Source organism: Meles meles, chromosome 8 (assembly GCF_922984935.1).
Source record: "Meles meles chromosome 8, mMelMel3.1 paternal haplotype, whole genome shotgun sequence".
Taxonomy (NCBI): domain Eukaryota; kingdom Metazoa; phylum Chordata; class Mammalia; order Carnivora; family Mustelidae; genus Meles; species Meles meles.
In genome coordinates this window covers 106,303,810-106,328,765 of record NC_060073.1, presented here as the reverse complement: position 1 = coordinate 106,328,765, position 24,956 = coordinate 106,303,810, and the positions used below count along the sequence as shown (strand labels likewise).

Below are 24,956 nucleotides of genomic sequence, written 5' to 3'. Positions count from 1 at the left end.
GCAACGCGGAAGGCAAGGCAGGCAAAGGTGTCCAGGGAACTGTGGGAAGGTGATCACGGTGGGTACCTCACAGATCTCTGGGCTGAGTTACAGGTATTAAATTAACCAAGTGACCAAGCACTTCAGAGTTCCAGACCTGGTACCTCCATGGGACTGGGGTTAGTTCCCTGAATGTCTTGGTGTCTTGGGGTGTGTGTGTGTGTGTGTGTGTGTGTAGGATGGGGAGGGGTAGGGAACAGCAGTGCTCGCCCCCTTCCTCACTGGGCTGCTTGAGGACAGAAGAAGATGTAGATGTGTTCTGGGAAGTACAGAGCCCGCCGGGGATGTGCCTGTGGACTGTCCCCAGGGGAAGGGGCCGGCCTTCTGCAGGACACCCAGGCCCTCCCACGCTGCTCTGGGCCAGTGCCAGCTACCCTGGGGGCACTGCAGGCTCTAGGCCCTTCTCTCCAGAAGGGATGAGCCCAGGAGAAGGGGTTGGTGGCACCTGAGGGATTGGGGACGTTAGAAATGCCGAGGTGGGCAGGAAGAGCCTGACCTGGAGCCAGAAGGGCCTGCAGGCCACTCTGCACGCTGCCTGCCGGCCATGGAGACCCCACCTTGAGGCTTAACTGGAAAACAGAGCAACAAGGGCACGGTAGGGAGCCCTGCTGCGGGCCCTCCGGGGAGCGCTAGTGGCCTCTGAGCCTGTGGCAGGGAAGGGCTGCTGCCTCTTGTGTCCCCAGCCAAGGAAGCCAAGCCTGTCATCCCAGGAGCCTGGTCCTTGGGCTCCAGGGTTCACGGTCAGGTGCCTGGGGGAGGAGGCAGGCCCGGAAAGAAGGGGCCTTCCCGTCTAGGCTGGCAGTCAAGGTAGAGGACCCGGAGTCCCGGGCTGGTGGTGGTGAAGTGCAAGGCCCTGTGGCGGCCCCGGGGTTGGCGCAGAGGGCAGACGAGCCGCTGTGCCCCGCTGCCTCTTTGGTGTGGGGTTGGGGCCCGAGAACTGTCATTTCCTGTAGTATGGGGGTGCATATGCCCCCACAGCACCCCTCTGCCCAGGCCAGGGATTCGGTGGGGGCGTTCTCTAAGGACAAACACGGTCTTAGTCACTCGGTGCCCAGCATCTAGCCCAGAGCCGCCTCCTAGCTGTGCCCCCTGTGAAATCAGCCGTCAGCAACCCCACCTCTGCCCCAGGCATCCAGGCTTTGAAATGGGGAGGGGGATGCCTTTGTGTCTCTCTGCTCTGTGGAAGCAGTGTCCCCTGCCGCCCCCCATCTAGAGATGATGACCCTTGGGACAGAGGCTGTGCTGTGAGCTGGGAGTGGGCCTAATGCCCCGTCTTGCAACCCTGGAGTGGAGCCGGGAATGGGGGACCAGGGTGCTCCATGCCATCCGCCCCTGGGTAGCTGTGCCGCCTGGAGCCTGTTGTGAGGCTTCTGGGAGTCAGGGGGCAGCAGAGGCCCAGTCTTGGCGGATGCAGGAGGGAGGCAGGTGAGGCTGGAGGGAGACAGCCCCTATTTGGGGAGAACCAGAATTCTAGAAGGTGGCTTCTGGTGGCTTCTCCCCGTCGGGCCGGGCTGCTTACCCTTGCCTGCAGGCTCAATGGTGACCTTCTCGCTGCTGTTGCCCCGGCCAGCAGAGGTGACGGCAGCCACCCACAGCAGGTACTGCTGCCCGCGGTTCAGGTGGGCTATCCGGTAGAAGAGCTGCTCCGGGCTCGTCTCGTACTCGCTGGGAGCCTGCGGGACAGAGGCAAAGAAGGGCTAAGAACCCAGCTTCCGGGCCTCCAGACTCCAACCCCAGCCTTCCTTGGGGACCTGGGCTCAGAGGGAGGGGGTGACCCAGTCGGAGGATGGGGAGGGGCAGTGGGAGGAGAAGGTAGGATCCTGAATCGTTGCCCTTTCTGGTTCAGGAGCAACAGTGAGCAGAGTTTGTATGGCGCTTGGCCCCAGGGGCTCATGGACCTGCTCTGGGTGCTGCTGGGCCAGCCTCGGTTTACCTCTTTGAGAGATCCAGACGCTGGCAATGGTGGCTCCGGGCCACGGAGTGAGTGTGGCGGGTGAGTGATGGAGGCAGTTAGGAGAAGGGAGAACGGAGGGAGGAGGGTCCCAGGAAGACCCCGAGGAAGGGGAGTCTCTGGGAAGAAGCCAAATTACCACGTTTGCCTTATTAGGGTTGTAGACAGGTTCCCCAGTCTGTGCCGGCGCTGCTAATCACCACCCCTTCATTCTGCGGGGGCAAACCGTTCGGGGGCGGGAGCGGTGGGAGACGGGGCTCGGAAAGCTTCACCGGGCAACACTTTATTAATGATTATTAGTGGTATAGATCACCCTATATATTTGTAGGTTATATAAATCTATAAAAATTTTTTTTAACCAAATGACAGTTTTGACAAGTTGCCAACAAAACAATATCGGATCCCAGTGGTTTTACCAGTTGCTTTGATGAAAAGATTATGTTGCCTTGGAAACCAGAGGCTCAGATATTGAAATGAATTTGAGAAGGAGCTTTTGATAAGCGCTAGTTTGCAGACCTCCTGTCAGCCCCTTTCCTGGTCCAGGCAGGATGGGGCAGACTTTCATTTTATTTTATGTTTTGGTCAGCCGCGGGGAAGGGAAAGGAGGACAGCGCTAGGGCCTCTTTGAAATCAGGGCAGAAGTCTAGGGAGGGGGAGCAGCCCCCGGAACAGATGGGGGGCCCTGAGGCCAGAGGGAGCTAATAATTAGTTATCTCTGCAGTCACGGGCTCTTGCACACACACGCTCATGTGCACACGCTCACACGCACACGGACATAGAGATGCGTTCGTGCACGTGCACGTGCCAAGGGACAGACCTGCAGACAGATACGGGGTCACAGAGGGACATTCTCTGTGCCCCACGGGAGGGCTGAGGGGTCCAATGACTTCTAACAGGAGAAAACATCGTTTCTGGCCCCAGGCCACGTGCAGGCAAATGTTAGGGAGGAGACACAGCATCCCTTCAATACACACAGAGCTCCCTGGCCAACTCCTCCTCTTGCCCCCCTTGTGGAGACTTGGCCTTGACCCCAGTAGGTCGCTTCTGCGGACAGGTGCAGAACCACCCTGAGCCCTGGTCGCTGGGAAGTCTTTTCAGGCTGCAGCACCCAGGAGACTGTGTGTGTTTCCATCTGTGCATGAGGTAGGCGGGTGTAGTGGCTTCAACACACACCTGCCCCTTTACTAAGGGTCTGTCCCATAGGTTTTATACATTTCTCAAGGGTCCCAGGACCTCAGTTGTCTATCCTGTGAACTAAGAAAGCACAACAGCTCTGCCTACCCTGTGCGGTTAGAGAGAGGCACAAATGGGACAAGGGGTGAGTGAGTCTTTTATAAACTGGGGCATGTTCGTCTCCTGGCTCATTTGTCTTTGATGATTGAGGTGTGTATGGGCACACATGGAGAAAAGTTGGGTGTACCTGCTTGTGTGTCAGTGTGTACCCGAGTGTACATGTGTGTCTGCACAGGGCAGGAAAGGCTTGGCTTCCCTTTGAAGGTGCTAGCATCACATCTGGATCCTGAGGTCTTTCTTTTAACCTGGACTCCCCAAAAATCCCTGAACTCATTTTTAAAAACGCATAACCATATTCCCAAATGAAGTCCCTGTGGATCAAATGTTAAAAAGAAAAACATATAACTATGACAATATTTGTCTTTCTAATCGTACAAATGAAGGTAAAAATCATAAATGGAAATGATTCATAAATTTGAACTCTATAAAAACAAAATCCCATGACACACCAAAAAGAGTGCCAGAAGGCAAGCAAATAACTGCAACCAATATAATTACAAAATGGTTATTTTCCTTATATGTAAAGAGCACTCTTAGATCAATAAGAAAAAGACCATGAACTATCCAAATGAAAAATGGATAAAAGATATGAATTGATAATTACCCAAACATGAAAAAAAAACCCCAGCCAATAAACACATAACAATAATCAACCTAACTAGTGATCAAAGGAATATACATAAAATAGGACACCTTTTAAAAAATCTAACTAGCAAAAATGAAACACGTATAATACCTTGGATTAGCATGGGCACATGAAACAAGAATGTACTTATAATGCTAGTGGGAGCATAACTTGGTTCCAACTTTCTGAGGGGTAATTTACAAACATGCATATCTTAAGAATATCCTTACTCTTGGGGCACCTGGGTGGCTCAGTGGGTTAAAGCCTCTGCCTTCGGCTTGGGTCATGATCCCAGGGTCCTGGGATCGGGCCCCGTGTCGGGCTCTCTGCTCAGTGGGGAGCCTGCTTCCCCCTCTCTCTCTGCCTGCCTCTCTGCCTACTTGTGATCTCTGTCTGTCAAATAAATAAACAAAATCTTGAAAAAAAAAAAAAAGAAGAATATCCTTACTCTTTGTACCTCAGGAACTCCTATGGAAATCTACCCTAAGAAACATGGGTATGAAGACTTTTATGAAGAATGCTCAATGAGGTATTAATTATAACGTTGAACACTTGAAAATAGATTAAATATAGAACAGGGTACTGGTTAAATGGATTATATACTAACAGGCACTCGTGATCATATTTGAAAAGAGTATTTGATGGTGTGGGAAAGTGCCTACAAATATTACATGAAAAACATGGATTATATGATATTACATAAAATTTCATCTTCATTTTATTAAAAAAATCTCCATAATCTATATACAGATCAAAGACTAGAAGGCTACCTACCAAAACATTGCCAGTGTTTATCTTTAGGGAATGAGTACAAGTAATTTTTGCTTTCTTCTCTATTCTTTTATATATTTATGGAATTTTTGACAATAAAGTGGCAATATTTTGATAATCCGAGGAAAACAACAACTGTATGAAAATGTTTCATGAAATTTCTGATGGGACGCACGGCAGCTCTGGCTGCCCCCAGGGCGTCCCTTCTGGGAACCTAAGCCAGATGCCGTTCACATCTCTTCTGAGGGTTCCACACCCGCGTGTTCATACATTCAAGTACATATGCACACATGAAGACTGATGCATTGCCTCTGACCTCACGCTCAAACCCATGGTTTTGCACCATCACGTACATGCGTGTGTCCTCAGCCCCAGCACTCCCTCCTAGAGCTCTTCCCTAAGTGAATTTGTAATGCAGTTGTTTGGAATTTGGAAAGTATTTGTGCAAAACGACAGTATCATGCTGTCCGTATCACAGTCGCACATGGGGGTCAGTCCCTACCCCATGAGATGGCTGAACCGAGGTTCTCATCACATGAGCACAGGGGCCCCTGGTGGGACACTGTCCCATGGGGACTCTCCCTGGGAGAGAGGACATGGAGAGAGGCGGGGAGGCCCTTGGGGTCTCCAGCAGGGGCTGGGCACCAGGAGCTCTGTTCTGGGGCCTGGGACAGAGGTCCCCAGCCAGCTGATGGGGGGGAGGGGGGGTCCTGAAGCCCGAGTTAATGAGGAGGCAGTGCTTCTTTGAAAGGCTTCATTGTCGGAGGAGATGACTGCACAAAGCCAAGCCCGGGAATGAGTACCCTCTCCCATCAATTTATCATGGGAAACTTGCCCAGTGTCTAAGGCTTTACAATGGCCAGGCTGCTAGTCATTCATTGATCAAACATGTATTTAGTGACGATGATGTTTCAGGCACAGTTTTTGGCAGCTGGGGACCCAGAGATGAAAAGATGCTGCCCCGGTCCTCACTGGGCCCCAAGGACCAGTGCAGGAGACAGAGAAGTCACTAGCTAGTTGCCTTCTGACGCCCTCAGTGTATGACAGGATGGAGTGCATGCCACAGCGCGGGTCAGCCTGGGCAGAAGTGTGAACTGTGGAAAAGCACAGCAGGCATCCAGAATGGTGACGAGCTCAGAATGTGTGTCCACACGCATGCACGTGTGTGCACGCGTGTGGAGATTGGGGGGCAGGGGAAAGGGGCAGACGGCATGGATAAAACACTGATTGGAAAATGAGCACAACCACCCAGGGATGGCGGCACATTCTCTACTGGGCACGTGCAGACCCCGCGGCTCAGCGGTTCTTCTAGTGGGTGCACGCCCGACAGGCACGCATGCGCACGGGCTCCAGGAGACCCCAGCGAAGACGCGCACAGCAGCACCATATGTAGCGGCTGCGAGCTGAAATCTACCCAAATGCCTATCCACGGGTAACAGACTGGAGGAAACAATTCTATATACACACACAGTTGAAACCCGTGCAGAAGTGGCAGTGAACGATCTATAACCACGCAGAACAATATGGATGAAATCCAGAAATGCAAAATAACGTTGAGTAAAAGAAGCCGGATAAATGGTATGAACTTCGCTTATATAACCTATGAAAAGCGGCAACACTACTCTGAAGTCAGGATGGCTGTCTGCCCGGGGCGGGGGCGGGGGGGGGGGGCGGCTAGGGAGGTGACCGGAAGGGGCATGAGGAGGTCCTCTGGGGGCTGTAGTGTGTGTTCCCTGCTCTGGGTCTGCTGGCCCCGTGTGTCGTGAAAATTCACGGAGCTGTACGCTCACGTCTCTGCGTCGTGGCTGTGAGGATGGAGGGGAGGACACAGGGTCCCTGAAAAGATATTTCTGGGCTTCCCCTCTGGTAATAGAACTCTGGCCTCCCTGGCGCGGTGCCGGGCCACCTATGGCTCAGAGGGTAATTCAGAAAGACCACAGGAAAGCCGAGCGGAGGAGGAGATGGCACAATTACCGAGCAATTTCAGGGCAGCTTTCCCGGCTGCCGGGAGCTCATCTGCAGATGCTTGGGCTGCCGTTCCATCACACGCTGCTGGTGGAGGGAGAAGCGGGCCTCCTCCTGCTCCCTGCTCCCCTCCCGAGATGTCCTGGATATCTCCTGGATATAGTACTCCTGCCCCCCCCCACCAAGGTGTACCCCTCTGCCTCCCCACTAGACTGGACACCCCACTGAGGACAGGTGCACCTGCTGGTGTAGCTAGACCAGGTGTGCTCCAGGGTAGCCACCCAGCAGAACGCGGGGGTCGAGTGGCTGGAGATCAGGAAAGGAAGAGGGAAGGACGCATCTTGTGGGACACGGGTGTGTAGACTGCATTCATCCTCTCTTCCCTCTCTGTCAGGCCCCTCTGAGCACCCAGTGGAAGGGCAGGGGCCAGCCACCTGCACTACACTCCCAGGTTTGGGCAGATCTTATAGTCTGAGTCCTCTCTCCAATGCTGAGGCCCAGCTCTGGCCCAGACAGGGACACTCCTGCCTTCTCTCAGCTGTCTGCCATCTCTTCTCCTAACTTTAATGGACTCTATGCTGAGTAGGCCATTCAGGGCAGAACTCCAGCAGCCCTCCAAGCCCAGATCGTTCATGCTGGAGAGTGGATGATGTCCAGAGGCCATGGACCAGCCAGGCCCCAGTCAACAGCTTTGGGGCCTGCTGGAAGCTTCCCTGGTCAGCCAGACCAGAAGAGCCGAGGCCCTGGTCTCCCTTTCACATCTGCTTGGTTGTGAGCCCTGACTCAAAGAAGCCTCCAGGGCTTGTGACAACCTTGCGGCCCTTGGAACAGAGGACTGACTCAAGATTGACACCGAGTAAGGCCTCAACTACTCTTGGGTGACCAGTACCCATTCTTATCCATGAATTCAGGTAGAAACACAGATATAAATAGCCTCCAGGTTTGCCCTGGACACCTGCTGATCTTCCAAGAAATGTTCCCTTTCTCCTGTCACCCTCATCATTCAACCCTGGGTCTACTTACCGGCTGGCCAGATCCAGGGCTGGAGCAGAAGATGGTGTACTTGCGGATCACCCCATTGGGCTTGGTTGGGGGTAACCAAGACACGACCACACTGCTGGCAGATGAAGGGACAGCTTTGATGCCAGCGGGGGGACCTGGAACTGAATTGGGAGAAGGCCAGGTCAGTTTAGAGAAAGGAGCTCTCCTTTTGGGAAAGAATGACAGGGTGGGGAGAGTAAGGCGGATCAATCTGGGAGAGCTTCCTGGAGGAGGCATCCTTGAGCTATGGTTTAAAGGGGGAGGTTCCAGCAGGTAAGGAGAAAGGTGATCACTTGGGGCTTGTAACAAAGTATCTGAGATGGAGGCACTGGGAATGGTCATCTTCAAAAGTGTTTGGCCAGAAGCAAGGACTTAGGATACTTCAGAGACAAACAGAACCCATGGGGAATTCACCTTGATTCCCACAACCTTAACCTACTTCCTGCCTCAATGCTTGACTAATAGGTTGTATGTAGGCCAAACAAATACACTGGTCACTTTGCTCTTTGGCCTGTGAGCTCCTTGATGCTGGGGTCTCCAGAGACTCACAAAGCAGGCCTCCTCCTGGGGGTCAGAGGCTGGTGGTCAGCCAGTGGGTGACTGGGCTTCCTGTCATGTGCCCAGGGCACTGCCCCTGGGCTGCTGGCTAGACCCTTTCTGTTTCAGGAGGGGAAGTCTACCCGAGAATTGGTTGGGACATTCATCCCAAGGGGATCCCAATTCATATGGATTCTGCCCTCCCCCCTACCCCCATCTCTCTGGGCCAGCCTGAGCCAGCCGGGACCCCGGGGCTCTACTTGGGAGACTGGATGCTTCCTGGTTTCAGTCCCCTCATCTCTCCCTTGTATTGTCGTGTACTTGTCTTTCCTCCTGGGAGCTTTACGTTCCTTGGAGGACAATGATGACATCCCGCTCAACTTACTTTGCCTCCCGAGCCTCTGTTTGCCCCTCTATATGATGGACATAATCATAAAACCACATTACGGGTTTGCAGGGACAGTCAGCACTAATCAACATAAAAGCACTTGGCACCGCCTGACATACAGAAGACAATAAATGGTGACGCTGATCGTTTTTTTGCATTCCCTCTCTCAACTCTTAGCTTCCAGTACTACTGCATTTAAAAAAAAAATCTAGTAAGTGGTCAACAATTCTAGGCTACATAAAATAATGATTCATCATCAGCATCCATCCAGGGGCCCGCGCCCTCCCTGCTACAGCCCCACCATCCCACCCCTGCTAGTGTCTTTGCATCTGTGGAGCGCGGGGGGCCATGGGGGGTGCACCACGTTCAGATCTTTTCTGTCCTTGCATACTTTTTTTTTCAGCAGTAACTGAGAGGGGCATTAAAAAAAATTTTTTTTTTAAGATTTTATGTATTTATTTGACATAGAAAGAGAATGAAAGCAGAGGGAGCAGCAGGTTCCCTGTGGAGCAGGGAGCCCGTTGTGGGGCTCGATCCCAGGACCCTGGGCTCATGACCTGAGCTGAAGGCAGCTGCTTAACGACTGAGCCACCCAGGCGCCCCCATTTGTGCAGTCTCGAGGTGATGTTACTAGGTTCACAACAAATTCGGAACTGCTGTATTTGATTAGTAAATTGGGTTCTATTGTAACAGAGGGTCCTTCTGTATCTCTAATGATGCTTCCTGCCTTAGAGCGTACTGTGTCTGATATTCCAGCTTTCTCTCCGTTCTGCCTGGTGTATCTTTTATGTACTCCTTTCACATTGCACCTTTCCATACCTTTATGTTTTAGGTGTTTACTACAAACAGCACGTATTTGGGTTTTGTTTCATTGCTGGTCTGACAGTTTTTCTCTTTTCATTGAATAATTTAGTCAATTTATCATTGATCAATTTATCATCAATTAATGCAATTACTTATATATTTATGTTTAAATAGCTCCTCTTACTAAGTACTTCCCGTTTGTCTCACTTGTTTGGTTTCTCTTTTTACTCCTTTTTGTGCTTTTTCTGGATTGAAGATTTAAAAGAAATACTTTATTTCTCCCTCTCTATTAGTTGGCTGCTAGACAGCCTGTTACCATTTTTAGGGGTAACCCAATGTGAATCTTTAACTTACCAAATCATGAATTGGTACTTTTTTCCTCCAACAATGTAAGGGACTTAGAACCCCCATTTACCCTCACCCAATTTATATGAATTTTGTATATTTTAATTATGTATATATTTTAGGCCCTCCCCAAGATAATGTCACTGTCATCCTCGTTTATGCAGTCAATATTAATGGAGATTTACCCATATGTCCCCCATTTAATTGTTCTTTCCTTCTTGCATCACTGAGTTCCTACCTGGGATCATCTTCCTTCTAGCTAAAGAATACCCTTTAATATTTCTCTAGAGCAGGCATATTGGTGGTAAAATCTCTCAGTTCTCGTTTGCCTTTATTTCTTCATATCTTTATTTCACTTTATATCTTTATTTCACTTTAATCCTGGAGAATATTTTGGATTGGTATAAAATCATAGGTTGATAACTATTTTCCTAACATACTTTATACCACTGCATTGTTTTCTGGCTTCCGTTGTTGGTTTGTTGGTTTTCATTGTTTCTGACAGATTAGCTGCTGATCTCATTGTTGGTCCCATGACAGTAACTGGTCTTTTCCCCTCTGGTTGCTTTTAAGAATTTTCTCTTTGTGTTTCCTGTTTAGCAGCTTTATTAGGATAAGCCTGGGTGTGGAGTTCCTTAAGTCATTGCCTGCAGAGTTCCTAGAACTTCTTGCTTTGGGGATTGAGGTCTTTCATCAGTTTTGAAAAGTTTTCAGGCATATTATCTTCGCCCCATTCTCTTCCTCCTCTTCTTTGAGACTTCCTCTCACATCCTCTATGTCCTTGATATTCAGAATGTGGTCCGTTGGTCAGCAGCAGCATCACCTGGGAGCATGTTAGAAATGCAAAATCTCAGGTTCCACCCCAGACCTACTGAATCAGAATCTGAATTTTAACACGACCCCCAAGTGACTTGTATGCACAGTCAGGTTTGAAAATCACTGTTCTATGTCTGCTACTTGCTCTTTTATTTTCCATTCATTTTTCTTTCTTAGCTTCTTTTGGGTCTTCTCATCTAACTTCCAGTTTACTAATTCTCTCTTCAGCTGCATCTGATTGGTTATTAAATCTATCTACTGAGTTCTTAATTTCATGTATTAATAGTTCTTGTTTCTAGATTTTCTATTTGATAGTCTCCAATTCTCTTAAAATTTTAATTTTGTTCCGAGTAACTATTTGAAAGCTCATATGTGATAAAACTTGTGTTTGGAATTCTTGTGGGTCTGTTTCTTTCTTTCTTTTTTTTTTTTCCCTGATGGCTTTTGTTCACGTTGTTCCTCATTATTTTTATTGCATGCCAGACACATCATTTGCAAACTTGTTTGTAGAAATAGTTTGAGGTCTCAGATGATGTAATCTTCCTAAAGGGAGAATTCACATTTGCTTCTGGTAGGTATCTGCAATCTGGGGACTAGCAACCTGGGCCTACCTCAATCTAATTTCCAGGACTGAGATGATTTGAAACTTAACTGGTCTAGTTTGGGTGCACTTTTAATCCAATGTGCTGTGCTCATGGTCTCAACTCCAAGAAGGAGGGATTCACCAGATAGACCTGCCCACCCCAGCAGGCCCTGGATTCCCAATTTCCTTTCCACTGCTGCTCAGATTATCAGCCCCTGCCTCCAGATTTGGCAAGTGTCCCCCCATGGGGAGAGCTGTTCCAAATGCCAGGCTCACCTCCTGGGACTCCGCTCTCCCTGGGATCCTGGCCCGGTAATTCTGCACTCTCCTGCGAGCTCCGGGATGCCTTCAAGCATGTGTTTTAAAAATATTTTATCCAGATTTCCTAGTGTCCTCAGCAAGAAGGACAGTGGGTTTGAGTTACGTACATAATCCACCATTACCAGAAGTGCAGATCCTCTGATATGTTTCTCTAGGCTTGTGCTCACTCTTGCCTTCATTGTTAAAGAAGCCACCCTAGCACACACCTTCCGCTTCTCTGCCTAGATGCCCACAGGTTCTAACGGGCCTCTCTGACACTGGTCCTTAACCCCTAGAGCCCTTTCCTGCCATCTGTCCTCCTGCTTCAGGAGTTACGTTCCTAAAACACAGGTCCAGTCAAGCCTCATCCTCAGCTAAGTATCTTTAAGATGGTTTAAAATCCAACTCAATTTTCACTCTGATTCAGCATTCCCAGGGGAGAGGAGACGTCAGCAAGAGGCTTTGTTGCTCAGGAACCAAGACCAGCCAAGCCAGCCTGAGACCAAGTTAAGACTGGGGGATTTGCACTTCAGAAATGAGCTTGAATTTATTTGAGTTTGTTTTCATTTTATCTTTTAATTTATTTTGGTTTTCTCTAAATTTCCCAATCATTTTTTCCCCCTTTGGAAGAAGGCACAATCCTGAGCCGGGCAGGGGGTTGGGTGTGGGCGTAGGGAGTCACCGTGTCTTCAGCTCTTCGTTCCAATCTCCCACGGCAGAGCTCAGATTGCAGTGTGGAACCGTCTGCTTCCCGAGGGAGCTGAGAAAGAACTGGAATGGGAGAACCTGGAGGAGGCGGGGCCAGAACTGGTGCTGCGCCCGCTGGTCTGTGTGCCCATCTGCCCCTGTTCTTTCCTGTTCCTTGCAAGCTGAACCTCCCTCTTGCTCGGGTCCCCGTGCCCCTCCATTCCTCAGAGAGAGCTCTCCTCATCACTGACACTAGCGGATTTATTACACTCCAGGGAAGTCAGCTGTGATCATCCCATTCCCCTTTCAGTGACTGGCTTAGCAAGAGACATTTTGTCCCAGTGTGGCCGACGGGAAATGAGGATGAGTCAGTTGAAGGGCTTCTGGGGAAGGTGTTTTTCACTCCCAAGAGAGAGATGCCCACAGGAAGAGACCCTGTCTCTCACTGGGAACTCTGTCCTGTCTGGTGGGATGCCTAAAGCTGCAGTCATTTGGAAATCATGGGAGGCACAGCTGACAGGCGGAGGATGGCAGAGCAGAAGGATGGGGCCCGCTGAGTTAAGCAACCTTGGAGCTGTGCTCCTCAAGACTCCTTGTTTTGTGTGATAATAATACACTTACTAGTTAAATCTTTCTTTAGTTGTACTGTTCGCAGCCCAAAGCTACCTGTCTGCCATAGGCATGTGATGGAAAGTATAGAAGATATGGAGGCAAGAAGGCCTTGGTTCGCTTCCTACGAGATGCATGACCTTCTGCAGGTTGCTTTAGCTCGCCAGACCTCACTTTCCTCATCTTGAAGATGGACATGATAGTTACCTCGTTGGGCTGCTGGGAAGGCTGTCACGCTTATGACTATACATGCTACCCATGTCAAGTGTGGCTGCGGTTCTGGGTGTGACAGTGGTTCTCATCTCACAGTGGCTTCCTTCTGGCCTGGGCCTCCCTTTTGGGGGGGCACTGAGTCCCTCAGGGGTGCCTGGGTCCACCCAAAGCTGCCAGAACCTTGGTGACTAGCAGGCCCCTGCTGTTTGCTAGCGCCGCACATTTTAGGAAGCATTTTACAGTTAACTTGCTTCTTACAACAACTTGATGTGATCAGTGTCCCCATTTTATCACGAGGAAACAGGTTCAGGAAGGCTAAGTGACTGGCCAGTAACGGACAGGGCTGGGCCACGCTCTCCTGTTGTGCCTGCCAGCGCCCCTTTTCTCGGCGGAGCTGCCCACGGGACCCATTTCCTGGCTGCGCGGTCCCTGCGCGCGTGCCCGGGCGTGGCTCTGGAGGCAGCTCTGAAGCGAAAACCGGGAAGCTCCTTGCAGGGAGGGATGATGCTATCGGACCTTCGGATTCCCTCGTGGGGCCCCCACCTTTGTCAAACACGTGGAAGAGCTTATGGCTCAGACCTTGCATCAGCACAGGCTGCAAGAGGGCGGGGACCGGGTGGAGGAGCAGTGGTTCCCATCTAGGGGCCGGGTAGGTGTGTTGTTGCGAAGCTCCGGAAGGGGCCAGGCTCCGAGCTCGGTCCCGGCTTGGCCTGCACACACGTGAGCAGGTGGAGCTGTCCCAGGAAACCTCGATGGGGGGTTAATGGCAGGAAAAGTAGGGCAGGCGGGTTGGTAAATATTTAACTGCTCAGAGCCTACGGCAGGGAGGGGGCCCGATCTGGTGGAGGGCCAGGGCTTAGGGAGAGAGGGGAGCTGGATTAAACCGGTCTGTTCCCTGGGCACTGGGCTGCTCTGGGAACCTCTCGAGCATCCCTTCCAGGTTGGGACCCCCGTCTCAGCAACTCTAATCCTCCAACACCTTCTGCGGAAACGCACAGGAGCGGACCGGGGCCATGGGTACTTTGAGAAAACTGAGGCAGCGAGGGGAGGAAGCCAGGATGTTAGCAGTGGCTGCTGCGTTAGTCCCCAAGCTGCCAGCCACGCTTCACACGAACCAACTTAAAAACAGAGCACCTGCCTCAGAAGGTTGAAGCGTCAGCTAAGGGATGGTGTTGGGGTGCGGTGAGGAAGAAAGTGGAGGCCGGAAGCAGGAGCCCCACCTTCTGGATGCGGGGTGAGAGGTGGGGGGAGGGGAGCGCTCCATACCAACGAGGTCCCCTGGCGGTGTGCATTTCTGGGCCCCAGCTGGGAGTCTGGCCCTTTCCCGAACCCCTTCTCTGTTGGGTTGGTTCAGCTCCCAACTCCCCCACCGCCTTCCTTTGTCACCCCAGCCGGGAGGGTCGGCTCGTGATCTCTGCTTTTCCTCCACTTCCGTCCCATGAGGAAGGGCTTTAAGATCAGAGCTCCGAATGGAGGCACAGCCCATTCTGTCCCCGAGAGCCTCCCCAGCACACCAGAGTCCAGGGCCTGGCCCATTCTGGGGCCTCTGCAGGATGGTTGCCAAGTCCCTAAGCCAAGATGTGAGGCGAGATGTCCCTCTCCCCCTCCCCGCCAATCCCAACCATCTGTATCCAGAGGAAACCAGGCAGAAACTTGCAGCAGAACGGATGCCACAAAAAGGATGCTCTTGCAGGGGAGGTGGGAAGAGAGACTTTATCAGCCTCTGACCTGGGGCTGCAGGGGGAGCCAAGGGAGCAGGCCCCGTTGCTTCCATGTCTATGCAGGAGTCCCAGAGCATCCGCTACCACCTACAGCAGGCTGTGGTCAACCCAGGTGGGCTCCCAGAGTGCCCAAAGCCACCCTACAATGACTCAAAGGGACAGGAGACAGGACGGTGCCCTGCCGTCACCCTTCTCCTTGGGCAGCGCTCGGCAGCAGGCCCTGGCGGAGTGTGGTGGGGTGCCGAGGCCGGGCTGGGCACGGCAGAGCGGACTCACCGTCCTCCTTGGTCTGGATGCAGAGCACGCCGCTGCGTACGCCGTCCCCGGCCTGGGTGTAGGCCAGCACCTGCACGCTGTAGTTGGTGAACTTCTCCATACCACGCAGCTCTACCCGCTCCCGCGTGGTGGTGATGTTCTGCATCTCGCCCCACTCTGCCGGAGACAAGCCGCCCCTGAGTACGGCCCGTGTTGGGGGGGGCATGCTTGGTCCCCCTGCCGCTGGCCCTCTGCCAGCCTGGGCTCCACTGGGCTCAGACCTCGCCTCCATGGTAGTGACAGCTAGGGGGACCTGACCTCCAGGAACACGGGGGCAGATTTGGGGCACTGCTCCCAGGCCTCATCTCTCCCCAAGAAGTCCAACCAGGGCGAGCCGGCCTATGCCTGGCCTTGACCCCAGTGACCTTGCACCAGATTCAACCCAATACTCTCCCTTTGGAATACTTCCATCTCTCCGAGCACCCTTCCCCTCCTCCATCCAATCCCCTCTCCCTGAGAGGGATACCAAGCGTGCTGTACTCTCAGTAGCATAAGAGCTAAGTCCCCTTCCCTTCTCCCTGCCTCTGAGGACACCCTCCCCAGGAAGAACCCACAAAAAGAATCTGGGACAGGCTATGAGAGTACAGCCTCCTGTACTGGAGACAGTCTCCTCCAGGAAGGGTTGGGCCTTCCTCCGGCTCAGTAAGGACTGGTCATCTGACTCTGCCAAGGGACTTACTGTAGGCTGAAGGAAAGCTTGGGGGGGGAGTCCCCTGGGAAGACCATGGGCTTAGAAGGAGAAAAAGAGACAGGCTCCTGAGCTGACAGCCATCCACTGAGACCCCTGGGCTTTCAGAAAGACAGGCCTGGACACTGGCTGAGGACAGGCTTTGTGGAAGCCCGTAGACCCAGTCCAGGGCCTCCCTGGGGACTTGCTGTGGGCAGAGGGCCCAGCCCGGGGAGGACAGCGGTCTGCCGGGGTCCGGGAGTAGAACAACATGCCCAGCCAGAGGCAACTCCAGGTCAGTGCAGGGAAGCCTCAGAAACCCTGGCAGTGGGACCATGGGACCTTTTTTTTTTTTTTAGGAAATTAGAAACCAGGGTAGTCAGGGTACTCCAGGACTGGAGCCAGAGAAAAGACCCAAAAGGAGGTCAGTATGGCCAGCGAGCCAGGTGCCTTTGGAGATTACAGAGGCCAATGTCTTCCTTATCTTAAGGGGCTGAGCTAGGAACACTGTGGGTTTAGAAAAGAGGAAGCAAGTTCTGGAAACCGAGGGGCCACCCCTTATCTGGGCAGCACAAACGGGGGGCTGTGTCAGAGCACATGAACTAGGGATACCTCCCAAGACCCAAGCCCTGAGCTCCAGGCCACTGTGCTTTTGGAGGAGGCCGTGTGGTGGTGGCAGGGAAAGGCACCTGCTGTTGGCCATGCATCTTGGTGTACACAATGGGGAAGGGGTGGGGGGATGAGGAGGGCAGCTGCCCTGCAGAAATGACCACAAGCTGGAGCTTCAGGTCCTCCAGGGGAGAAGGGAGAGACAAGAGGGCTGGGGACAGAAGGCTCAGGAGCCGGGGAGCCAAGCTCACCGTGGCCCCCCAGTAGAGCAGCTCCATGGTTTGGAATGCTGAGCCTCCGGCTTGTACAAGCGCAGGCATTCCTGGTCACGGCAAGGCTCCTGTGTACCCAGCGGGCAGGGGCTCGGTGTGTTTGTGGGGCTACAGACGACTGTCCGGACCAGTGCATCCCAGGGCAAGGAAGGCAGCCCTAGGGTTGGGCCACGATCTTGGGTTTTGTGCCCCTACCATTCCAGCTCCATTTCCTGCTCTTCTCTGGGTTGTGGACAGACTGCCTGCCTCATTGCCTGGCCAAGGGATGCTGCACTGTCCCCCCACCAGCTTCTGGTAACCCCGTTTCCTCCCCTTCTGGCCTCAGTGGTGAGGAGGAGCCCCAGATGCCCGACCCTCGCTCCACACCCCTCTGAAAGCAGTGCCTTCCTGAAACTTCAACCGCCCCGTCTGAGTGCCTACCGTTCCCTGCTGGGACGCTGTCTAAGATCAGCACGTTACATCAGAAAAGCACAGACACCCCAACACACCTCTAGTCATTGCCAAACACATGGCCATCAGGGAGCGGCTGGCGTCCCTCCCCCAGCACAGAGGTGACCATGTGTCCCACCACCCATCCTGGCCCTGGCTCTGGCTGGGAAAGCGTACGCAGAAGAGAGGGGCTGGGCCTCCACTTGATATCCTGTGGGAAGATGCTCACCTCTGATCATCCATGTCTGGTCTGGACACAGACCCCCAAGGAGCCTACACCTCTCACCCCGAGACCCAGGCGTCACTCCCGGGACACTCACCCCCATCCACGTAGAGTGACCAGAAGATGACCCGGTAGCCTTTGAGGACGCCATTGAGAGTGCTGCGTGGGGGCTCCGACCAGGAGATGACGGCCACATCAGAGGTGATGGACAGGGCCCGGACGTTCTCGGGGGGCTGGCTGGGCACTGCAGGGGGCGGGGGAGAAGGGTAGGGTCCGGTCAGGGCATACAGCCTGACATCTGTGTCCCAGCCAGGAGAACATGGGAGGAGCTCGTGACAGAGTGAGGAGAGTCTGGGCTGCGCGGCTGGGAAGTGAAGCGATTCCTCTCCTGGATTTGGAAGAAAAGAGGTCTTCATAGGTTTAGTTCCTTGCTCTCCAGGTGGCACGTTCCTGGTTCTGGGTATGTGCTGAGGGCACAAGGTGATGAACTCCAGGCACGACCCCATGGGGATCCTCCAGCGGGCACCACAGCCCAGGAAGTTCATCTTCATCAGGTTACAGAACCTAGAAGATCGCCAGGCCAGCCCTGGGTCTTCTCTAATGGCTGCTGGCCCTATGTGGCATCTGACCAGGTGGTCTGAGCCCAGCCTCTTGGGCCCCGCGGGTCCTTATGCCAGGCTGAAGGGAAGGAAAAGAAGGTAGTCCTTCACCTTGTTGAAGGGGAGAAGGGGTTCCATAGACACCTTTAAGTTTTCTGGGACCATTACACCTTTGTCCCTTGTCCCTGCACATCAAAATGCCTCAGATGATGAGAAAACACTTTCTGATAGCAACTTAGGTGGCCCATTTTGCCTCTAACCCTCTCCCCTGGAGCACTACCTTGGAGCCTAACCTAAGTCCTACAACCTGGGGTTGGCCATGGTGGAGGTCACTCTTTCTGAGATGGCAGACGGTGGGGACGCCAGATTCTGGGAGCCACTGTGGTTGGGAAGAACTTCGGTGGCACTTCCTGCTGGCTTCCTAGGAGCTGGGGCCAAAGGGAAAGGCCAGGTCTGCTTTGCTCAGAGAGGGAGAAAGGAGGCACAGGCTGGATGGAAGGTAATTAGATCCCATTGCCCCACAAGAGGCAACTCTAATTTTTATGAGCATTTAAATGATAATACATCATCCTAACGATCCTCTTTGAGAATGATTATTGTTTCATATTACTTAGGTGTAAAAATATAAGCACCATGTAATTAGGGACCTAGTATAATAAACTAATACAGATCGCCCGTTCGAACAAAATGAAGGTAATATAATTATGGAAAAGACACTATTGCTAAAGCAGGGCCCTTGACTACCCCAGGAGGAGTGCTAATATTGCCAGGAAACGATCAGGATCTGACAGGCTAACGAGGGCCTTAATTAAGTATGAAAAACTGCTGAGCAAATGCTGCTGGAAACTTCTTCCCTCTCTCCTCTTTTGTTTTGAAAATGACTCTACAGCCCATGCTGATCTCTCCCAGTTGGAAATTCTAGGCCCCCCACCCAGGACCCGGAGCCGGGGAGGTAGCGCCCTGCTGGAGGCCTGGCCTGGCTGTTTCCTGGCCTGGCCCTGGTGGACAGCAGTCAGGATTGTGCAAGCCATGGCTGTGTGGCCCGGGGCAGCTGTCCCCCTGGACGCGCCTTCCCCCGGCATCCTGGGTCCGTGTCTCTTGATCCTACATCCAGCCTTGCTCCAAAGTGAGAGGGAGACAACGGGGCACAGGAGAGAGAGTATAGGATTCAGGGTTTGACCTGGATTTTGACCCCGGGCTTTGTTCTTTAGGTGATAGGTGATTCCGACAGGCTTTTTAGCTTCCTTGAAACCTGGATTCTTTTATGGGTAGTGCCCTAGCTATTGGCGCTGCGGTTCTCACAGGCAGGTGCCCCCCTGTGCCATCAGTACCTGGGAATTTCTTTGAAATGCAAAATTTATTCAACCTGATAGCAGGAGCTGGGTGGGGGTGGGGGGGAGCCTAGCAATCTGTTTACGGCCTTCCAGAAGGTTCTGATACACATTCAGGTTTGAGAACTACTGGGTCAGTGCACCCCTTGGGATGAGTACTGTTGGTGTGAAGAGGTGACAGGTTGACTCCCCTCCACCCAGACAGGCCTGTGGTCTGGGGACGTGCTGGTTGGGGATGGAGTCGGTGTGGAATGGCGGAGGCAGAGGGGACACTGGTTGTCTTGTGGTTCCCCACATCCCCTACTAGGGTTCTCTGTGTCCCTCTGCTCGCTACGTGCTTTTCCCTTTTTCTGTGTTCTCCCGTTCCCCAGGGGCTCAGTGCTTCATCCCAAAGCTCAGCTTGGGCAGCAGAACCACTGAATGAGAATCTTGGGAGATGAAGCTGGGGCATCGATATTTTTTAAAGCTTCCAGATAATTCCAATTTTTGGCAAAGTTAAGGACCGCCAGCATGAGCTAATCTACTTTCAGGTTTCTGACCTGATATATCCTTCCTCCCAGGGGTGTCTACATTTTTAGAGAAGATGAACCAGGGAGAAGGCATTGCTTAACCTTAAGGAGTGACTGCCCACCCCCACCCCCCAAACGTGGGACTTTAACTCACAACGCTGAGATCAAGACCTGAGCTGAGATCAAGACTGGATGCTTATGCCTGGGTGGTTCAGTCAATTAAGTGTCTGCCTTGTGCTCAGGTTATGAGCCCTGGGGGGGGCGATCAAAACTTGCAGTCCCAGATCCGGCTCCCCGCTCAGCGGGGAGCCTGCTTCTCCTTCTGCCTGCCCCTCGCCCTGCTTGTGCTCTCTCTCTCTCCCTGACAAATAAATAAGTAAAATCTCAAAAAAAAAAAAAAAAAGACAAGAAAGGAAAAGAAAAGGAAAAAGAAAAAGAAAGAAGTTGAACACTTAACCTACTGAGCCAGCCATGCACTCCAAGGAATGACTTTCTAATAGTGGAATGTGTGAGTCCCCTCCCTCTGCAGGGGCAGGGTCGGACGCAGCAGCAGTTTTAATCTCAGACTCAGGAATTGGGTTAGGACATTAGGAAAGAAGCTTAGGGGAACCTTCTGCCCTTTGGGGGGGCCGCAGGCATCAAGGGCCATGTCTCCTCTTTCGATCCCACACAGGTTCAGGTACCAGTTGGCCCTTCTCTGTGCTTGGAGAGCAGGCACATCCCTGCTTCCTCCTAACGCTGTTCCCCTGAAAGCCGGGCCTTGTCATTTACTCATCAGAGTGTGGAGTCCTCTCTGGTCCTCAAAGGATCACGTTTAAAACAGTGGCTCTACACCACCCACCGCGTGGATCTTGGCATATCTTAAGCCTTGTCTCCTGTCCGGTCCCTCAGACAGGGAGTAGATGGGTTCCAGCCCAGAAGTGCAAAGGTAATTTGGTTTCTACCCCTGTTTCCGACCTGCAGGTTGTTGAGGGAGAAGAAACAGGACCAGGGTGTAGAGGAAAAGGGCCTGGGGAGAGAGGAGTGAGGGCCAGAATAAGGGAGAATCGGGTGGGTGAGAGGCAGGGGCTCAGATGGGCGGAGCATCAGCACGCAATGGACAGAGCGCTGGCCAGTGGACTCAGAGCCTAGGGGTGCTCAAGGTCCCAGCACCTCTTGAGGAGCTAATGGGTTAGAGGAGCTAGAGGGATCCAGGGTGCCTGTGTGCCTCACGGGGCCGTGACGGGGCCCAGGAGCAGTGGGAAGGTCCTGAGTTCTCGCTGGCAGCCCTGGCTCTCCCACTGGCCGCCGCGTGCTCGTGTCCTCACCGTCCTCCAGCGTGGTGGCATTGATCTCGCTGGATGAGGGCCCCGTGCCAGCCCGATTGAAGGCCTGGACCACCACCCCATATTGGGCGAACTTCTTGAGGTTGTCCAGGGTGTAGACCTCGCTGTCCCCAGTGGCCTTCATCTCCACAATGCTGTACTGCCCACTGCTGCCAGGGCTGTTCTCCCTGTAGCCGATCTGGTAGCCCCGTATGACGCCATTCTGCAGCTCCTTCTTGGGCGCCTGTGAGCGGGGTGGGGGAGGGGAGACAAAGACACAAGGGGGCTCAGAGATGATGCTCTGAAAGCCAAAGGCAGATCCTGTCCCGCTTCAGTTCCCAACCCTTCAAAGGCTCCCATCTCGCTTGGGGTGAAAAACAAAGCTCTTAGAAGGGCGACGGAACCCTGCACAATCTGCCCCGTTACCTCTTGGGTCCATCTCCTCTTCCCCAGGCTGCCCCTGCCCCAGCACACTGGCCTCTCGCAGTTCACACGGGGCCCACCTCCATTCCAGGGGGACCCTCTTTCCTTGCACAGCCGCACAGCTTCCCTCTTCACCTTTGTGGTGTCCTCGTGGCAACACCCTGTCTTCATGAGGCTTTCCTCACGCTCTTCAGATTGCTCCCTGCCCTCTGTTCCATGTTTCTTACATTTCTTCCTGGCCCCCATCACTTCTTGGACCCACTTTTTCTTCCCCAGGCTCTCTTTTTCGCCACTGCACTTAGCATCACTGGACATCCTATATATTTTACTTATGCGTCCCTCTCTTCCCATTAGCATATAAATACCATGAGGATGAAAAACATTGTTTCGTTTGCTCTTTGCTGTACTCTCACTGTCTAGAATGATGGCTGATGTGTAGCAAGCCTTCAATATACAGTTACTGAACGAATGGAGAGAGGACCCCATACGGCTGTCACCTGACATGCGCTCAGGAGCCTGGGAGAAATGGAACCGCAGACAAAAAGTAACCAGATGGAGAGGAAGATGAGCAATTAGCTTGAGTAAAAAGAGGATCCCAAGATGGCACATCCCACCCTCCAGGACAGCTATTGTCACCAAATGGAAAACAATACGTCTGGACGATGACGTGGGCCAACTGGGCTCGTGCGCTGCTGGTGGGGATGCAAACCGGTGCGGCGGCCATGGTCAGCAGCCTCCCAGAGTGAAACACGGAATTTCCGTAGGATCCAGCAGTTCCGCTCCTTGGTACGTACCCCAAGAAGTGAAAGTGGAGACTCGGACACAGACTTGCACACCCAAGTTCATGGCTGCATTATTATTCATCATGGTCAAAAGGTAGAAAAAACCCAAGTGTCCATTGACGAATGAACGAATAAATAAAATGTGGTCTATGAAGGCAATCGAATATGATTTAGCTATTGTTCAGCCAGAATGGAATTCTGATGCAGGTTACCATGTGGCTGAACTTTGAAAACATCACAGAGTGAAATAAGCCAGGCACAAAAGTTCAAATGATGTGTGATCCTGTTTCTGTGGAGTCCCTACAATAGTCACATTCAGAGTCAGAAAGGAGGCTAGGAGTTTCCAGGGACTGGGGCGAGGAGAGGGGTACTTATCAGTTAACGGCGCAGAGTTTCTGTTTGGGATTGTGAGACAGTTCTGGAGGTGGATGGCAGTGATGTTTGCATACACTGTGAACATATTTCATGACACTGACCTGTGCACGTAGGCATGGATAAAATGGTAAAAATGGTACATATATTTTACCACAATTCCAAAAAAAAAAAAAAAAAAAAAGGAGTCCTTGACTTGGTGTGTGGCCAGTCCTTTGGAGCATGTGGCTAGGTCACCCCGGACATCATGGCTAGGGGTTGGGGTTTGTGGGGTGGGGTTGCCTGAAGCCAGCCCCTAGACAGACGGACAGAGATGGGTAAGACACATGGTAAGAAGGAAGCATTTTGGAGTTCTGGCTGGACGGGTGGTAAGGAAGGACTGGTCCCAGTCAGCCAGGAAGACAGAGTAAACACCAATGGCATGAGGCTGGGACTAGAAAACCTACTCTTACCCCAAGCTTCAACCTTGATACACACACACACACACACACACACACACACACACTCCTGATATATCTCACATCCCGACCCATCAAAGCAAACATCCTAACCCACCTACCTACAGTCAGACAGATCCAGACTCACAGATGGAAACCAGCTCCTTGAACAAACAGACTTGCCCATCTATAAATTGAGAGAGAGCACCCACCCCAGTGCCCAGAAAAACAACTCGAATCAGGGTTTTAAAGACAATGAAGTTAATGGAAAAGCCCACCTTTTATTATACTAAAAAATAGTGAGATCAAAAACAATTAAGTTAGGAAAACAGTCCCACTTTTTTTTTTAATTCAATGAATGTTTTAAATGAACTGCATTTTAAGCTCACCGTTAACTCAATAAAATGAAGTTTTTAATTTAACGTAATGGTTTTGAACTCACTAAAGAGGTGTGTGTGTATGTGTATTTAATTGACTTGACTTTTTGTGAATGCCTGAATTAATGTTTTTCTGCACGTGGGCAGTCCTGTTTGCTAGTTTGTAAGTGAGAAAATTCCTGCATTCTCATCTCTGCCCATGTAACTCTACACACACACACACACACACACACACACACACACACACCTATTATAGACACAAACATATCTTCAAGAGTGATACCCTGTCTTCACAATGATGAACACCCTAGAATTACACGCACACACCCATAATGCCATGTGCTGATATATACAACACACGTGACCTCAGCCATCTATACCGTGATGATGATAGGCAGAGCACCATGGAACATTCTCACATCAACGTATACTGACCGAGGTCCTGGACGGACATCGAGGGACACGCTGCTGTATCCATATGTATGTATTCACATACAAATACAAATCTTGTCCGATCTTCCTTCCCTCTCTCCCTCTTTTCTCTTTCTCTCCTCCTGTCTCTCCCTCTCCTCTCCCTCCCACTGCTCCCCTCACCCCCAACAGGCACACTCAGGATTTAAATCAATCTTAACAATATTTCTCTTGAAGCATTAAGAAATCAATAGGGCTGATTGCAAATTTATGTCATAAAGCAGTGGCGATCCATCTCACGGAAAGGGTCTTAAAATGAAGTGACTTATCTTTCAAGTGAATCTTTATTTTTCATTAATCTGTTTCTTGGTGTTAAAAAAAAAAATCCCCTGAGAAGTCAGGCCAAAATTTATTGATGGGCTGGTTCATTCTGAAGTTCTAACTTTCTAATCAATTTTATTTTTCATTATGAGACTTTGGAGAAATAAATCTGATTCTAAATTTTCATCGACCTCCTGGTTTGAGGTCTGTAGCCAAATGGCTCAGTGTTTTACATACATACATTCCCCGCCCCCACCTCCTGGCTTCTGGAGAGTATTGCTGGGACGTGGGTCCAGAACCAGGATGCAGACAGACTTGGGGTTAGATTCTAGACTTCACCCCCACTTTCTGAGGGAAGCCCTGGAGCCCAGATCTGAACCTAAAGGGGAACCGTGGCTCTGGGCATCTGCTAGGTGGGCTGGTTCCCAGGAACGACCAACTGCCCAGCCTGTGATCCATTTCCATCCTGGTCATTTCTCTAGGGAAGGAAGGAACCAGGCACTGCTGTGCGTGTGTGTGTGCATGCATGCACACATTTGTGGAGTGTGCTTTTTTTTTTTTTTTTAAGGTTTTGTTTATTTATTTGAGAGAGAGGGAGAGAAGCAGGCTCCCTACTGAGCAGGAAGCCCAATGTGGGGCTCCATCCCAGGACCCTGGGATCATGACCTGAGCTAAAGACAGATGCTTAACCGACTGAGCCACCCAGGTGCCCCAAGACGGTAGTCCCTTTAAAGAAAATATCACTAAGCCCTTTTGTGGAAGGTCCAGAGGAGGACTGAGTGTCTGATCTTTTCCCATCAGAAGTTAGAGCCAGAAAAAGAGCTTGAAGGTCTGGTCCCAGATGTGGGCAAGCCATCGCCCATGCCCCAAGCCTCACCGTTGAGATG

General features: G+C 51.9%; 1 protein-coding gene across 2 annotated transcripts in view; it reads right to left on the bottom strand.

The window, feature by feature from the left end:
- DSCAML1 (DS cell adhesion molecule like 1) overlaps positions 1 to 24,956 on the bottom strand; it is a 341,244-nt gene that overhangs the window by 12,600 nt on the left and 303,688 nt on the right. For both annotated transcript variants that reach the window (XM_046017937.1, XM_046017938.1), the window contains exons 17-21: positions 20,950 to 21,190; positions 17,301 to 17,447; positions 14,965 to 15,120; positions 7,668 to 7,807; positions 1,559 to 1,712 (exon numbers count right to left, since the gene is read on the bottom strand). In XM_046017937.1, the coding sequence (XP_045873893.1) occupies positions 1,559 to 1,712; positions 7,668 to 7,807; positions 14,965 to 15,120; positions 17,301 to 17,447; positions 20,950 to 21,190 (838 nt within the window). The remainder of the gene's footprint in view (positions 1 to 1,558; positions 1,713 to 7,667; positions 7,808 to 14,964; positions 15,121 to 17,300; positions 17,448 to 20,949; positions 21,191 to 24,956) is intronic.